Source organism: Aspergillus oryzae, chromosome 8, assembly GCF_000184455.2.
Source record: "Aspergillus oryzae RIB40 DNA, chromosome 8".
Classification (NCBI taxonomy): domain Eukaryota; kingdom Fungi; phylum Ascomycota; class Eurotiomycetes; order Eurotiales; family Aspergillaceae; genus Aspergillus; species Aspergillus oryzae.
The window spans coordinates 2,327,286-2,343,722 of NC_036442.1; the positions used below are offsets into that span (position 1 = coordinate 2,327,286).

General features: G+C 49.1%; 8 protein-coding genes across 8 annotated transcripts; 6 read left to right on the forward strand and 2 right to left on the reverse strand.

Annotated features, from left to right (window-relative positions):
- Positions 1-55: 55 nt before the first annotated feature.
- Positions 56-1,571, forward strand: AO090010000385 (serine/threonine-protein kinase; the record flags this gene model as incomplete). Its single annotated transcript, XM_023233663.1, has 4 exons — positions 56-145; positions 193-369; positions 424-605; positions 638-1,571. 4 exons carry the CDS (start codon positions 56-58, stop codon positions 1,569-1,571), a joined length of 1,383 nt encoding a protein of 460 aa, XP_023094172.1.
- Positions 1,572-3,162: 1,591 nt separating this feature from the next.
- On the forward strand, positions 3,163-3,562 carry AO090010000384 (uncharacterized protein; the record flags this gene model as incomplete). Its single annotated transcript, XM_023233664.1, has 2 exons — positions 3,163-3,411; positions 3,467-3,562. The coding sequence occupies 2 exons, from the start codon at positions 3,163-3,165 to the stop codon at positions 3,560-3,562; spliced, it is 345 nt and encodes a 114-aa protein (XP_023094171.1).
- A 58-nt stretch (positions 3,563-3,620) lies between these two features.
- AO090010000383 (uncharacterized protein) lies at positions 3,621-4,620 on the forward strand (the record flags this gene model as incomplete). The annotated part of the gene is made up of 3 exons (XM_001827336.3): positions 3,621-4,044; positions 4,082-4,403; positions 4,449-4,620. The coding sequence occupies 3 exons, from the start codon at positions 3,621-3,623 to the stop codon at positions 4,618-4,620; spliced, it is 918 nt and encodes a 305-aa protein (XP_001827388.3).
- Positions 4,621-5,595: 975 nt separating this feature from the next.
- On the forward strand, positions 5,596-6,745 carry AO090010000382 (uncharacterized protein; the record flags this gene model as incomplete). Its single annotated transcript, XM_023233665.1, has 4 exons — positions 5,596-5,698; positions 5,770-5,845; positions 6,110-6,538; positions 6,622-6,745. 4 exons carry the CDS (start codon positions 5,596-5,598, stop codon positions 6,743-6,745), a joined length of 732 nt encoding a protein of 243 aa, XP_023094170.1.
- Positions 6,746-7,533: 788 nt separating this feature from the next.
- On the forward strand, positions 7,534-8,804 carry AO090010000381 (putative glycerol dehydrogenase (GCY1); the record flags this gene model as incomplete). The annotated part of the gene is made up of 6 exons (XM_023233666.1): positions 7,534-7,594; positions 7,658-7,742; positions 7,896-8,016; positions 8,072-8,101; positions 8,162-8,459; positions 8,527-8,804. 6 exons carry the CDS (start codon positions 7,534-7,536, stop codon positions 8,802-8,804), a joined length of 873 nt encoding a protein of 290 aa, XP_023094169.1.
- A 524-nt stretch (positions 8,805-9,328) lies between these two features.
- AO090010000380 (flavin-containing monooxygenase) lies at positions 9,329-11,316 on the reverse strand (the record flags this gene model as incomplete). Its single annotated transcript, XM_001827333.3, has 3 exons — positions 9,329-10,550; positions 10,605-11,013; positions 11,076-11,316. 3 exons carry the CDS (start codon positions 11,314-11,316, stop codon positions 9,329-9,331), a joined length of 1,872 nt encoding a protein of 623 aa, XP_001827385.3.
- Positions 11,317-11,949: 633 nt separating this feature from the next.
- Positions 11,950-13,197, forward strand: AO090010000379 (putative NAD binding Rossmann fold oxidoreductase; the record flags this gene model as incomplete). The annotated part of the gene is made up of 3 exons (XM_023233667.1): positions 11,950-12,355; positions 12,564-12,625; positions 12,682-13,197. The coding sequence occupies 3 exons, from the start codon at positions 11,950-11,952 to the stop codon at positions 13,195-13,197; spliced, it is 984 nt and encodes a 327-aa protein (XP_023094168.1).
- A 794-nt stretch (positions 13,198-13,991) lies between these two features.
- AO090010000377 (uncharacterized protein) lies at positions 13,992-15,500 on the reverse strand (the record flags this gene model as incomplete). Its single annotated transcript, XM_001827331.3, has 1 exon — positions 13,992-15,500. The coding sequence occupies one exon, from the start codon at positions 15,498-15,500 to the stop codon at positions 13,992-13,994; it is 1,509 nt and encodes a 502-aa protein (XP_001827383.3).
- Between the last annotated feature and the right edge of the window lie 937 nt (positions 15,501-16,437).

Here is a 16,437-nt window from a genome sequence, read left to right on the forward strand (position 1 = left end):
TGTTCTCCTTTTGTGACTTTGGAAATACCCCGCACTTGCAAGCTGACGAACTACCATGGCGGCGAAAGAGCTGGTAAATGATATGAAATTAAACGCCGAGATTCATCCAGACGGAACCACCCATATACTTTCGAACCTGACTACAGTCAAGATAAAGCTGACCGATGGCTCCCAAAGAAAGAGATATGGAAGAAAGAGAAACTCCTGGGCGAAGGGACATACGGAAAAGTCTGGCTGGAAAGATGCTCGTCACGTGAAGGCCCTGCGAGGCTGCGAGCTGTGAAAATGATTATCAAACCAACCAACTCTGCTCACAGGGCATACTGTGATCAAGAGTTGGAGGCTATCGCAAAGTTCTCTCAGCAGAAGGTCAGACCAGCATACAGACTCTGAGTCTAAGTTGCGGATATTGATGTTCATCAGTATACAGGACTCTTTGTGAAATCATCTGGCTGGTTCGAGAATGAAGAATCCATTTTCATTGCGATGGAGCATATCGAATTGGGGGATCTTGACATCCACCTGAAGGGTCCCTTACCAGAAATAGAAGCACGGCAAATTTCCTATCAGATTCTGCAGGGTCTGCAGCACCTTCATGATAATGGGTTTGTTCATCGAGACTTAAAACCCCGAGTAGGTATACCATTATTGGCAAGGTCAGACCCTTAAAAGCACCGGTTGATGAAAGGTCTTTGAATGTGTTTATTATGTCCACAAGCCCTCACTGGTGGGTCAAGATTGGAGACTTCGGTTTCAGCAAACGGCACACGGAAGGCGTTGCTTTGCAATCAATGGTCGGTACTTTGCTATTTTTAGCGCCTGAAGTGCTGAAGCTGTACCCTCCTGGACTCGGGCGGAAGAGGATTCGATCTGATTATACGCATACAGCCGACATTTGGTCACTTGGTGTGATGACGTTCTACATGCTCTGCCACGACTATCCATTTCCGGATTATCACAGTTTGTGGTCATATGTCCAGTCTTCCGACCTCCCGTCCGCAACCAAATTGAAGTCGGTTAGCGAGAGCGCTCGAGAGCTTACAAACTCTCTTTTAGTTGTAGATGCAACAGTCCAATTATCTGCTAAAGAAGCTCTTCAGAGCAGATGGTTGAAACAAGACTCCTTCGACCCGGTCTCGGGGATGGCAAGCTTGGCTATTTCGGAAGAGAGCATGCCTCGAAAAAGCGCTTCACCACTAGCGAGAAATATAAACGCAACAGTATCAGATGCTTCAAAAGGGTGGGATGAGGTAGAGAAATCCTCTGTTATAGTCGATGAAGAACCTATCCGGATCGCACTGGAGACAGAGATCAAACAGGCATGCTCGCATTCAAGAACACCAATGGAACATGATCCACTGGCTGAACAACGTTCAACCTTAAGTGCTACCCTCCTTGACTTGCAGGCAATGCGTGAAAATGGAGTGTCCTTGATAGATCTGGAAATATTCTCTGAAGCCGAAACTATATGTCGACAGGCCTGGGAGGGATACAAGCAAGCTCTTGGTGAAAAGCATATAAATACACTTGCATCTCAATTCAACCTAGGGACTGCCGTCCTTGCATGTTGAAGATAAAATCATATGAAAAGAGCTGTTTGGTGCTCGGATCTGTTACACGAACCACACCGTAGCATTTGAGCAGATGAAATCGATTTGCATCAACCTGCTGAAGCTTCCCAGCTAGGTGTCGAGCATTTTTGGCAAACGTGGAGGCATCTTTCTGGGAGGAACAGTCCGCAGAGTCCAATATAAATGTACCAACGCCCGCTATCTCAATGATTGTACATGTTGAATGCGGAATGGCACATCGCGTGGCTGAATGGAGTTTGCTTTCTGCTAAAAAGACCGAAGACGCGCGTTGTGGCTCCTGCTGCAGGGCATCCCGGACATGCCGAGCAACGGATAACTTCTCAGTTCCTGGGCGCTTGACCAGCTCAGTGTCGATAGTGTGATCGGCTACCCGTAGAACCAGGAACCATGTTGTGTCGAACTCTTTCTCCCATACCCGAAGATCCTGGATGGCTTTATCGAGGGATCCTTTCACCATTAAGGCATATTCAAGGCCTTCCGCTTGTCTGTGAATCCAGTTCCAGTCTGATTGGCACCCTTCTCAAGCTTGCTGATCTGCAACACAGCAGTCTGGAGCTTTCTTTCTAGAACTCGGAGGATGCGTCCCTGCAGCTCCTGATAATCCTCGTCTAGGCTTGCCCAGACACGCTTCAGAAAGGCCAGCTGCTGCGATATTTTTGCCCAGGCAGCTTCTATTGCAAGGATACGTTCTTCTATCGCCTCATCGGCTTTATTGAACGTTTTGTATTTAGTCACGATGATCTGCCCATATCTGAGAAACGTTAGTGAGGGTTTAGTCCCAGTAGTGGGCTTGGACCGTATACTTCAAACAAAGATCAAGAGTACCGATGATAGCAAGGCCAAGCTCTACACCGCTCATATTGCACTGTGTTTGACCGTTGGCTGATATCCAGATTTCATGGGATCCCAGGGTTGGGAATTTCCAAGAGGAACTTTGGCGCTGATGTCTGCTCAGCCGCTTGCACACGTCGATAGCCACGTGATATGCATTCGTGTCCAATACGAATTAAGCGCCGTTAGCTGGTTCTTTTATTAAGAGTATAGCCCAAGAGGTGTGCCCAGAGAGAGTTTCCTTAGCTGCATGGGTATTCACCAATCGGTAAACCCTAGGACAAAACCTAGTCTATATCAGGCCATCTTATAGCCTGCGGACGCAAAATTGCCGGATGGGCCTCTCTGGGGCCTATCAGCTATGTATTGCAAGAAATGGACAATTTGTGTGTTGTACTTTTCGGTTACCATGGGGGCCCTTCATCTAATTAGTCGTCACCGCTATGCTCAATGTAATACTAGTGAAAAAGAACATACTTCATAACTCAAATCTTCTGTTCTGTAACAATTCTCGATTTCAAGCATATGTAGCTCTATACCGGAGTCGCAATATAGTACAACTCTATAGTACTACTCTATAGTACTATATATGATAGAGGTAGGATTGGCGGACGCACTAAGTCTCCCGGGAGATTAGCCTAGACCAATAGGAGGAAATCGCTATTTGTCGGTCTATGTGGCTTGTCATTGCCCCTCATTTCTTTTTTGTTACTAGTTTGTGCTTCTTGTTGTCCCTAGGATGTCTGCCCCTTCCAGTCCTAGTCTGGTCGACTCGGCCGCTCACATCGGCCAAGCCACTGAGCAGGTGAATGCCTTCCTAGTGGCGAATGGCCAACCCCAGCCCTCGTTCGACCGTGATGCACCTCCTGTATTCCCTGAAGCGCCGGCAGACATTCAGGCCGCCCGGCAACAGATCCTAGATGCTTGCCAGACGATATACGATGCGCTGGTAGGGCCAGCTGAGTATCTCCGCTGGCTGGCGTGTAGAGTAAGCCTAGACCCGTTTTTTTTAGAAAGAAATGAAAGAAGAAGATTACTAATAGGATAGAAAAGCACCACGACACGTCCAGCCTCCAGTGGCTCTATCATTTCAACATCGCGGCCCCCATCCCGTTGGACCGAGCCGTTCCGTACAGTGAGGTCGCCGCCACGGCCAAGGTAGACGAGAACAGGCTGAAGAGCGTCCTGCGGCTGGCCATGACAAATAGTCTCTTCTGCGAACCGCATCCGGACTTCGTGGCCCATAACGCTGCTTCAGCCCTCCTCGTCACCTCGCCCGCTCTCAACGACTGGGTTGGGTACACCGCCAAGGAAACCTATCCTGCCTCCGTCAAGTTAGTCGAAGCCACCGAGCGCTACGGCTCCAGCCAGCTCACTAACCACGCCGAGTATAACCTGGCCTTCGATACTGATGAGCCAATGTTTGTGCATCTCCAGCGCTTTCCGGAGCGGGAGCGCCGACTCGCCAATATCATGGTCGAGATGACCTCAACCGAGGGGTATGGCGTCCATCACCCGGTGGAAGGGTACCCGTGGGAGGAGGTCAAGGGGAAGGTGGTGGATGTGAGTTGCTCTCCCTCCCCTCCCCAACTTTCCTGGTCATTGTCATTTTCGTACCTGTGTATGTATTGATGATCGCTATGTCGGTGGATCAACAGGCCATGCGAGCATCGCCATCAGTCGCAAGTCCCCAGCCGCCCAGCTCGTGCTCCAGGACGCCCAAGGTGTAGTCGAACAGGGCCGCGCCGCCCTGGCCCCTGCACTGACTGAGCGCATCACCTTCCAGACACACGACTTCTTCACCGCGCAGCTTGTTAGCGCGGACGTGCGCTTTATTCTGCATGATCATCCCGATGCTGAGGCAGTCAAGATCCTGCAGAATTTTCTACCCGCTATGAAGAAGGGCAGTCGTATCATTCTCAATGTGGGAGTGCTGCCGGAGCCTTTAACGCTGGGAAGAAGCGAGGAGCGAATTGCACGGTAAGTGTATGTTTCCTTGGAGGGCGGGATAGCTGATGTGTGTAGAATCATGGACATGGAGATGATCACTACTTTCAATGCACGAGAAAGTCCGCTCGAGGACTGGAAGAAGCCTTGCGGGGATGCACATCCTGCACTGGAATTGCGGCGCATTTTCAAGCCCACTGGGAGTATCATGTCTATCATGGAGTTTGTTCTGGAAGAATATTTGAGTTAGCACGTTTGTCAGGGGGTGTTGTGTCTTGGGTTGCCCACAGCTGAATATCAACCAGCGGTGATGTCTTATATTCATATAACTGTAAGACTCTCAAAAGTCCACTTTTGATGCTCTAAGATACGCGCCTTCATTCACAAGGAGGACTGCGAAGAGTAACTAGCAAATGTTTAGATATACTTTGTCTAATAGCAATCGCTATGACAATTTTGTTTCAATGGCTTCGTTTCTGTTGAGCCAGCCACTATTCCAATCTCATTAGAAGGGAATATTTATCGGCTTAAGACAATCCTATATATCCATGAGGGCTTCCTAGTGTTTCATGCTCGTTCCTCAAGCTAGCTAATTACTCACTAGTGGTAGTAATTTACTAGGTAACGATGTCGGCCTTTTAAGGCTGAACCGTATGACAAGGGCCATAGTTACAAATTCTTGTGTAGCCGATTTAAGATTATAATAAAAAGAGAAGAAAAGAAGAAAAGATTAAGGGGCAGTCTTCTTCTAAATATTATCTATTCGGTTAGCTCTTGAATCTGTTGCTTAGCTCTACTTAAAAAAAATAATAAACTCTTTATTTATAGCTCATAGATAAAATCGATCTTCTTTATTGGGACTAGGTGCGACAAGATATTGATCTATTGGCTAATATTCATATTTTAGGGCGGGGTGATTGCGGGGAATATTTCCCCGAAGGGAACCGGAGATTTCCTGCCATTTACGGAGCTGTGGGGGTAGATTATTTCGATGGTATCATCTGCGGAGTGGATTTATGAGTGATTACTACTATGATGGAAATTGTTCGCTAGAGATTTCGTGTCACAATGATCGTCCGGGAATATATTTCTAAATTATAAATTGGGTTCCCTCCTCTCCATGATCTTGGAGATTGAAGATTCAACATTAGTTTCTCAATCCCTTACGTTGCAGACAGCAGTTTCACTCAATTTTACCCAGTTCCATATTGACTAGATATACCTCATGGCATCCGTTTTGCGTTTCCGCACTGCTTGGGGTATTGACCCCGGTACCAGCTACGAGAACTGGGCCAAGTGGTTTCCGACTCTGAAGGCCCAAGGCTACGGTACGGAGTCCTAGCATTAAAAACTCATCCTGGCTAATAATCCTTTCCGTGGCTCTTAGATGGCATCGAAGTGGACATCACTGACCTCAACGATCTCCCTTCAATCCGTCGCATTGCCGATGATGCTGGACTGGAAGTAAACGTTCTGTGAGTGTTTATGCTCCATGATATACAATGGGCTCGACCCAGAAGATGTGTATTTTACTGATTCAAACTCAGAATTCATATCCAGTGGCCAAGTTACGCAGGCCCCACACCTGAGGGCCCAACACCCCAGGATCTCCTTAAAGGTTATCGCACAAAACTCGAAACTGCCAAGACCGTGAAACCATACAAGATCAACGCCCACTCCGGGTAGTACGTCTCAACTACACCTGTAAATCCCTCGAGTGCGACACTGACTGAGACTAGTGAGGGATGGACCGTGGACGAGGCGGTTGAATTCTACAGCGGGACGTTCGCCATCGATGCCGAATTAGGCCTTACAGGCAAGGTGTCCCACGAAACTCACAGAAACACGGCGCTTTTCAACCCATACTCTACTGCAGCAGTATTACGTAGAGTGCCAAACCTGCGCATCACGGCTGATTTCTCTCACTGGGTGGTGGTCTGCGAACGTCTCTTGGATACTCATGAGGAGGATAAGCAGATTCTCAGCGCCGTTATTCCTCACGTGACACATATTCACGCAAGAATGGGCACAACGCAATCATCGCAATGCCCGGACCCAACGCACGAGGTGTTCAAGGAGGAAAGAAGGTTCTTTGAAACAGTCTGGAAGCAGATTATCGATGCCACTGCTACTGCTTCGGAGCCTATTACTTTCGTTCCTGAATATGGGTAAGTGTCTCCATTGGATTTTAAGTTGTCCGTGATTGCCATCATGTTAGGGGTGTACTGACACAGGGATGATACTATTCTAGACCATACCCGTACCATCCTTTTGGCTCTCAGAAAACATTCTCTGAAGTCGCTGATAGCGAAGGAGCTCGACTCCACCCGTCTTTCGAAACCTACGCCAAGGCTGCTATTGCGTCCCGCTCATAAAGTGATTGCGGAACTGGAAGTACTTAGAAAATAGATCTCTTAGTTATGATTCAGGCACGAATTAGAATACACCAAAGTTATGCTCAACTCTGAACAAAATATTAGTCAATGGTAGATATGATGTTTTTTGTGTTAAGTTAATCATAACTGGCGGGGGCAGGCTTAACCCCGCTATCCACACAGATACATGCACATTGTAAGAAAGATGAGATAAACGAGCTTTCCCTACCTCACGGGCTTTGGAGGAGTCTCCAAGACCTCAAGACAATAAGCATGGAGTGATTAACTATATCAGAAATAAACAAAACCATTGCTTACGTACCATGTTAAATCCAACAGCAATGCCTTCACATAGGGCGGTGAAAATAACCCTTCTTGACAGAAGTCTTAGATATGCGAATTATATCCATCCCCACCATGGAAGACTATTCTCTTTTGGGACAGGATCCCCGCCCCCGCACTTTAGAATTCTACCCCGCACTACTCCGACATTCAGAAATTCGCGGCGCATTCTAACAAAATATTGCCATATTTGGGAGCTCGCGGCGGCGGTTGCTGCGAATGGCTTGGAGCTAAAAGTCAGGAACAGATCCGCAACCAACTTGCCCTGTCATTTCTGCATCACGTCAATGGACTGTTGGATGTAAAGGGTTACCCCTCATACTCCGTAGCAATAAGTCCGATAACTCAAATATGGTCGCATGTTCTCTCATCCTACGTGATTCAACCGCGAGTGTACTATAAACCCACAGATCTATACACGTTGAAGCTCTCTCACCACAATCATCATGTCTCCGCCATCTCATTTCAAGCTTAACACTGGTGCCCAGATCCCCGCCGTGGGACTTGGTAAGTTACGAGCGCTGCATGCTGGCTGCAGGTCATAGGGGATGTGCTGACCAGGTCATACAGGCACGTGGAGATCTGAACCTGGTCAGGTGCGGCAGGCAGTCTCTTACGCCCTCAAGAATGGATATACTCACATTGACGCAGCATTGTGAGATTCCCACTTCTCTTTTAGTGCGCATAGTCTTGGCTAACAAATCGCAGGATATATGGTGGGTTGTGACACACATAAGCAAGCAAGTTTCCGGGCCCTAAAGGAATAAATAGGAAACGAGCACGAAGTCGGTCAAGGCATCAAGGACAGTGGTGTCCCTCGTGAAAAGATTTTCATCACCAGCAAGTTGTGGAACACCCATCAGCCCAACGTTGCGGAAGGTCTCCAGAAGACACTTAATGCCTTGGGCACGGACTACCTTGATCTCTATGTAAATTAGCCTCCTCTCCTCCCGCTGTTGATAGATCGGCTAACCCCAACACCAGCTCATTCACTGGCCAGTCCGACTTGTTCCTGTAAGTCAATCCGCTGCTTCCCTTCTAAGCAACTTCCACATAACTGAACTGTGCATACAGAATGAGTCGAGCGAGCTTCTACCAGTGAACCCCGATGGCACACGATCCGTCGACCGATCCTGGGACCAGAGTGAGACCTGGCGCCAGATGGAGGAGGTATACAAGTCCGGCAAAGTAAAGGCGATTGGCGTAGCCAACTGGTCCATTCCCTATCTAGAGGAACTGAAAAAGAAGTGGACCGTCGTCCCTGCTGTCAATCAGGTCGAGTTGCATCCCTTCCTTCCTCAGCACGCACTGAAAGAATGGTGCGACAAACATGGAATCCTCCTCGAGGCTTATTCGCCACTTGGCTCTGAGGGTAAGTGCTACTTGACACTCGTTGTGGATTTTCCGCGAGATAACAGTATTAATTTGACTTTTCCCAGGCGCTCCGCTCATGTCCGATCCTGTAATCCAGGAGATCGCTAAGAAGAATGGTGTTTCGGCCGCCACGATACTTATCAGCTACCACGTCAACAGGGGGGTGGTCGTACTACCGAAGTCTGTCAAGGAAAGCCGAATCTCGAGCAACAGTCAAGTCATCCCTCTCTCTCAAGAGGATATGAATGTGCTGAATGGCCTGGCTGCCCAAGGAAAGGCGAAGCGTATCAACACACCTCTGTTTGGATGGGATCTTGGATTCGATGACTGGTACAGTCAGTGAAAAGTCCATATTTGGACCTTTACTCGTATAAGTTGCTATAGAAAACTTTGATGTCTTTATTTTCTAGAAAGGATAGAAGAAAGGGATGAAATTTACTCATAGATAAAACCCTACTCTGGCTGAAATAGAATGTAATAAGATCTGGCTTCCCATTTCTCACAATATCCAATGGTAGAGTATATCCAGCTATCCAGTAAGCCAAGATGAAGCTGTTTTACCGTGTTTGTAACATAATTGCAGCATTCCTCTAAGAGAAAGATAATAGCCTCCAATTAGTCGTCGTCTCTACCTTTTTTTGCTAACGTCGTAGTTCATTTGCAGTAGATCAAGTAATGATGAAAATACAATCCTCGGATTCCTCAAATGCCATCTTCTTATGTCTAATACGTGCCTTCGTACTATTTTCAGAATCACACTTTATATGAAGCTAGAAAACGAAGAGATGAAAAGATAAGAAGAAACCCCGTCCTTGAACGGCACAAGTGTTCTAACGCTGAAAAAAAGCTTCAATTGATCTATAGAATCTAAACTTTATAGGGAGGCGGAGAAATGCCCTCTTGAAGAGCCTTCAGTCGCAAAGCCAACAACTTGGAGGCGTAGCGAGTCATTGGCAGAAAACCAACCATGATCCACAGGTTAGGCACGCCTGTCTCCCGGTATGCCGTCTTGTACTCGCCCTCCTCATCAATACCCCAAATAGGTCCACACTGGCTGGCAATCTTCTCACCAAGGGTGGCTCGAATGGAATCGATCGTATTGGAGAACCCGGTAGCAAATACAACCAGGTCAAACTCCTTCTCACGACCGCCGTTCAAGATAACCTTGTCCGCGGTGAATTTCTCACAATATCCTGGCTCCACCTTGATGTTGCCATTGATAATTTCCTCGCAGGCACCAGCATCGAAGTAGAATCCACCGTTCCGGGTCTGACCTAGTGTAGAGTTGCCGGTATCGCGCTGGCCGCGCCATGTTCGCAGGCCTCGAGCGTTGAGGGCTTCGAGCAGGGGTCTGTCGAGATCCTCGAGGACCTTGGCTGTGCGTCTGCTGAGTTCCTCACCGGGTCCCACTGGCGTAGAAAAGAAGAGGCGATCCTGTTCTTCGAGATCAGGGAGGTTACCGTGCTCGTCGGGAGCATAACTACCAAGCATGCGGGGGACTGAATGGGTCAAAGACATTACGTAGGTCGGTGAGCGCTGGAGGAGTGTCACGTCAATTCCCAGACGGGCGCACTCGAAAGCAGTGTCAAAGCCCGAGGACGAGGTACCCACGACACAGACCTTTTTTCCGACAAACTCGCGGGCGCTGTCGTGTGCGCTGGAGTGGCGGATCACGCCCCGGAATTCGTCCATGCCAGGAACGGTTGGGGTGTAAGGGACACCACATAGCGACGTGGCCATAATCACCTGCTTGGGGTGGAGTGTCCGGGTCTCCTTGCCCTCTTTGTTGATGGTAATGGTCCATTTACCCTCGGCGTCCTGCTCGGCCTTCACAACCGAAGACTTGGTCCAGACATTGAGCTCCAGTGCGGAGGCATACCACTGCATGTATAGAGCTTGCTTTTGAGCCGGGGTATACGTGGGCCAATGCTGAGGGTATTTGAAATATGGCAATGCATCTGGCCAGTGTGGGAAATGCAGAGAAAGATATTCGTAACGCTTCTTCCAGATATCTCCGACTTCGTCGCTGCGCTCGATGATCAGGTTTTCCATACCAAGAACCTTACAACGCGCTGCCATGGCGAGACCACTGGTAGAAATGGATTAGCATTATTCAGTGGGGTCACTGTGCATTGATCCTTACTTTTGACCACCGCCAATGATCAGAATCTCCGGGTCAACATTATTGATGGCTTCGGATCTCTGGCTAGCCCAGCTAGTGATACCGGTCATGTGTCCATCTGGTGCGGGCTGTTCGGGAAACTGCTTAAGGCCCTCGGCAACAGTATGCATGGTGTAGATTCTCCAGCCATCTTGAGTGAGGACCGCATTTATAACAGCCGAAGCAACAACAAGCTCCGTCTCAAAAGATACAACAAATTGTAAATAAGAGTAGTCGGTGTAAGGGCGGGCGACCGTAGGCACAGGCTCGAGAAACTGGAAACTTCTAGCCTTGGTCTGAGGGAAAAGGTCGGTAGCAGCTTTCAAGATGGCATCTCTGAAGTTGAATGTGCGGAAATCCCAGGTGAACGAGAGCTTGTCACGCCACACTCCTGTACATCGGAGGTGAGTTAAAGTCCAAAAGGTTTCAGATCTTGTTTGGTAAGGGTCGTACCATAATCGAGGAACAACCCCGCGAAGGCCTGTGCATCTCCTTCGGACATAGTCTTAGCGAGACGGGCTACAATGCCCTCGGCCTCCTTCTTAGCATCGCAATCGGCGGGGATATCCACACCTAAGATGTCGGTGGTGGGTAGATGGTGATTGTACTTGAAGTCGTACATGAAGTCGTCAGCGACGGGCTTTTGCACCCGGTCGTGGTTGAGTGCAGCACTCTTCGACTCGATGTTGGCCATCGAGACGATGTCGGGGGTAACGGAGTCTTGTACGAAGGGTGCCATTTTCGCGAATTGTGACAGGTGAGATGCTGGCAAGGTCCGTGTTAGGTTGTACTCATGTTCAATCTCATGAAAAGAGGAGTGCATTCGAGCTGGCTGATATACTGCGACCTCCCCAACGACCGACGTGATCGGTATCAACCATGCAGTTGTCAATATATTTCCTATTCGGGAAAGCCTCGGCGAATTTCACCCCCGCTGGGCTGGCGGACTCGCGCGATTTCACCCACATCACATGACCGACGATACCCCATACGATCGGAGATCGACCGATTACTGGATATGGAAACCAGCGGCGAGGCCATGGAGACCGTGCAGCTCTTGTGCCGGCGATCACCAATCCCGCAGAAAGAATGATCTGTACGCGGCAAATTTCACTTCCCCGGTGCACGATACACCATTCTTCGGAGTCAGATACGGTTGGCCGGACCGACATTATGGATCTATTTCAGATTAGCCGTCAGGGTAGTATATAACCTCGTGTTGGGAAGGCGTAAAGTTGCAATCTATCTCTCGCATCATCGCACTGCTTGCAACACGACGACCACCGTCACATCGTCGAGTAACCAGAATATCACCTCATCATACACCATGACCGTCTCGCCTGGGAACCGCCGCATCAAATTTGCTCTTTTTGGCCTCGGTCGCCTGGGAGTCATTCGTGCCCGTATCCTCGCTTTCCAGCAGCCTCGGATCGAACTCGTCGCCGTTTGCGATACAAAGCCCGGTACTGACAAATGGGCCGCAGAGAATCTGCCCCCATCGGTTAAGCACTTTTCAGAGCCTCAGGAATGCCTGAAGAACAGCGGCGCTGAGGCCGTCCTCATCTGCACCGCAACGGCTACACACGCGCCCTTGATCCTGCAGGCCCTTGACCTGGGCTTGCACGTCATGTGCGAGAAACCCGTCTCTGTGGACATCGCTACTACCCAGGCAGTGGTCGAGAAGGCTGCTTCTAGGCCTGACCTCAAGTTCCTCGTTCCCTTCACTCGCCGATGTAAGTCATACTCGATTCCGCGGTTTGCAGAGCTCAGAGATTGACTCGCGCTAGATGATAAGTCCTACCGCCAGGCTAAGGCCTTGGTAGATAATGGGGACCTAGGTGTGATTCACGCTGTTGAGACGACTGGTATCGATCAGGCAGACCCAAATGGTACGGCTCTAGATTTCCCCAGTCGTTGTCTTATACTGACCGTCCCGTTCAGCCTTTTTCGTGTCCTTTTCCGAGCAGTCTGGCGGCATCTTCCTTGATTTCGGTATCCACACCGTCAGTCTCAGTACTTTCTCCCACACACACTATCCACTCAACTAACCCGGTACTAGGTCGACGCCGGACGATACCTGTTAGATGTCAAGGCCGGCCTCTCCAACCCCAAGAAGCAAGTAAACAGAGTCATTGCCTTCGGCCAGGTAGCTGTCTATGGGGACTTGGCTAAGTATGGCGACGCCGACAACGCATGGGGCCTCGTGGAATTTGCCAATGGCAAGATTTTCAAGACTTACCTCGGTCGCACTCTAACCAGCGGCTTTGAGGACACGACTAGATTGTGCGGCACCAAGGGGCATTCGATCATCAGTGCGAACTCGAATGTTGAGATTCGGGACCATCTCGGGATTCGCACACAGTCTGTGCCTGATGCATTCACTCTCTTCGATGCCACGTTCCTGGCTGATCTTTCTGAGTTCGCCGATGCCGTGCTTGATAACAAGCCCATGACCTGTCAACCGGAGGATGCCTTCGAGGCGGGCAAGATCTGCGCTGCTTTACAGTACTCCTTCCGCAAGGGTGTACCTGTGTATTTCGACGACGATGGTCTACCCATCATGGAGTCCAAATGAGTCATGAAACAATTACAAATATCTTAAAATAGAAAAAGGAGAATCATCATGCGATAAGTACACTTCATCTACATATTCACGGCACCATAGAACTGAACTAAGAAACAAATTAATCATTACGAACTAGTCTCTGGGCTGTTCACACTGCAGATCTGTGCAACAAAATTAGTTATTGGACGTGACTCCTTTTTATAACCCTCACAACTAATGGCGATCCTATCGCGCCACTTGTCCTTGGTGTCCTTGAGCATAATAAGAGATTTTTGTGGGATACCCACCCTACCGCAAGAGATCTATCTATCCTCGTTAGTGCGAGGTCTCCCGCAAGAAAAACCTTACATATAGAATAAGGGCCTGGGATTGATGTCGCGAATTACCTCTTCTGTTGTCACCCTGCTTAGTGAGGCCTGTCGTGGGAAGGGTTATGTAGGGTTGTGTCATGTGAAGGACGACGATTCTTTGGGCTGATGTTATGATTCAAAGATCATTGTAGCTAATCGCCGAGGGCCATGTCATTAGATAGGTCATTTCGTACTATATAGCTAATATTGAGTCAAGTCATGATAGTTCATAAAATTAACAACCACATTCGAAAGGCAACGTGGTTACAAAAACGTGGGTAGGACAGGATATTCCAGTACGAGTTATCTGCTATTAAAGCCAGTCACGAAACGTTTGCACCCAACCCTTTCACAGCTATGTGTCAGGCTCGAAACCGGCAAAGATGGATCCTTTCCTATTTCATTTTGTCGATGCTAGAAATCGCAGCGACATAACGGTCCGGGTTCATCGGGTTATATGACTTGGATAAAAACGCGGCCATAGCGGGTCAACGGGAATTGCCCATCGTCAGTCCCTTGCAGAATGATCGAAATAGTTTGGTTAGTTTTCGCATCAGACGGGATCGTCACGTCTGCTCGGTGGCCGTCGGACTCAGTCACAGTCACGCTGCCCGGGTATGTGCCTTCTTCGAAGAACTGCCACCAGGACGTGGTGACGGTGTTGTTGTCTGGATCGCTAACTGCACCAGCCAGGGTCACAGTCGCCCCAGGATGCGCTTCCACTGTGGTTCTGTTCAGGATCTCAACCGAGGGCGGGTGGTTGGCATCTTCATAGCTCGGTGTCAGTGTCCATTGCATGCGAGCCGCGAAGTCGTTCTGGACGGCCGCGGCCCAACGGTCCGTGGTGTAGTTGTCTACTTCGACGCCAGTCCCGTTCTTCTCGCTTGTCACCATCTCCCACAGATTCGGTGAAGTAGTGTTCTGCGTAGATCGACCGCCCCAACCACCGAGATTGGGGTTGGCCGGGTCCTGAATGCCGGTGGTTATTAGGGGGTTGAAAACCACATTGTCGCCCTCGGACAGAAAGTCGTACGGGTCCAGTGGCTTACAAAAGCTTGACAATGCCGTACTTCGATTGCCGAAAATGTCCTGTGCGTCACCTGGCATAGACTGGCCGTCGAGCCAGGAACGGTAGAGCTTCCCATATGGTCCTGTTTGAATGTTGGCCTTGATCCAGTCACCGGTGAAGTATACGCCATCGTCAGGCAAGCCACGGGTGTTGCCCTGGCCCTTGTCACAGTTGTAGCCCCAGGTGCTGTATCCGGTTTGCAAATTCTCGACGCGGATCTGCGGCCAGTTGACAGATATGTAGTTCGCATATGCCTCGTCTTGAAAACCGCTAGCGAGGATAACTGCTTTGCTGGATACTGTGTCCTTGGTCTGCGTCCACTGCTGCGAGCCTGAGTATTGCTCCTCGATTGACTTCAAAGCACGGGCAATGGTGTTGGTGCCACCCCATGCCTGCAAGTAGAGCGGCCGCGGGTCTTGGTCCAGCAACAGCGAGCGGATAAGATTAGACCCATCAGTGTCATGGTCCATTTCGCCCTCGAAGTCGATATTGCCGATCTTGACCTTGGACAACAGCTCGTCCGGTGTCGGGTAGAATGGATCGTGGGAAAGCAGATTTGGGAAAACTTCTGCGTATGCTTGGAGGACATTAACTTGGATAGTCCGCGTGCCGGTCCAGCGCCATGTCCACTGAGGGGTGGTGTATTCGCGGTCAGGGAGGAAGAACTTCGTGCCATTGCCGTCGCCGGACCAGTGAAAGCGGCTAGAGGAGTAGATGATGCCCTGGGTATCAAGTTCATTGGTGTAGAGTAGGTACCGGATTAGTGAAGCTAGGTCGTCCTGCTCCATGTCAGTCGTGACGACTGTACGCAGCATCGACGACCTGCTGGTAGCATATGCCTGGGCGGCAGTGACTACCAGGCCAATCGCAAGCAGCTGGCGGAAGAACTGCATCTTGCTCAGCTCTATTTATCCGAATACAGCGGTCAATATTGGGTGGGCCCCGGTTCAACCGTACAGTCACTCATCTAGCAAGGTGAGCTCGCCTTTATACTTTGGTTGTAAGACTACTTCAAGGGTTCCAAATTGCCACTTTGGGAGTCCCACATTTAGTCCCTTGGTTGTGGGGGATGTTCGTGCCATATTGCGGGGAAATCTGGGGAAGGTCGACTATAATGGAAGTTAGTGCCTCCTGAAGATTCCATCGGAGTGCTTAGACTTTCCTCATCTAGACGCAATGCCGAGTCCAACTGCCGCATGATTTAGAGTAGTCTGTTCAGTGCCTCAACTTCCTAATTAACGCACATGAGTTGATCGCTTAATATATAACGCACCGGTTACTTCATAATCTATGAACAGGTTGCGTCTAGCCCACACATGGCGCTCGCAAGTCCTCATTTGTCCTTTGAAGAAGATATAATTACAAATTATTAATTTAGAAAAAATATTCACCTATATTTTCTAAGTTTTAAAGTTAATATATTTTAAATATATGTGACCATCCTGCTGGTATACTTGAATTGACTGGCGGTACGCCTTCGGAGTTCTGTAAGCCAACAAATACAAGATGTATCATACTTGGGAGATCGAAAATATGCAGCATTCTACGGAGAAATACATTGGTGGAATCTATATAGGGCATTGGGCCGCCACGTGGGTCGCCATCATGCAGAGTGCGGGGAAATTGTTGCCTGAGGCAACGACCATTAAACTTCGATCGATATCTAGAAGGTTGTGAGATAGACCGATATTCCACCAGACTAAAAAGTCAAATAATTCTGAATCTACGTTTCAGAATGCACTAGTCAGGCCCATATAGCTTCCCGCTGTTGCAAAGATATTCAAGCCAATTAAGTTCATTTACTTACGATTTAGCTTCACGATCACCACC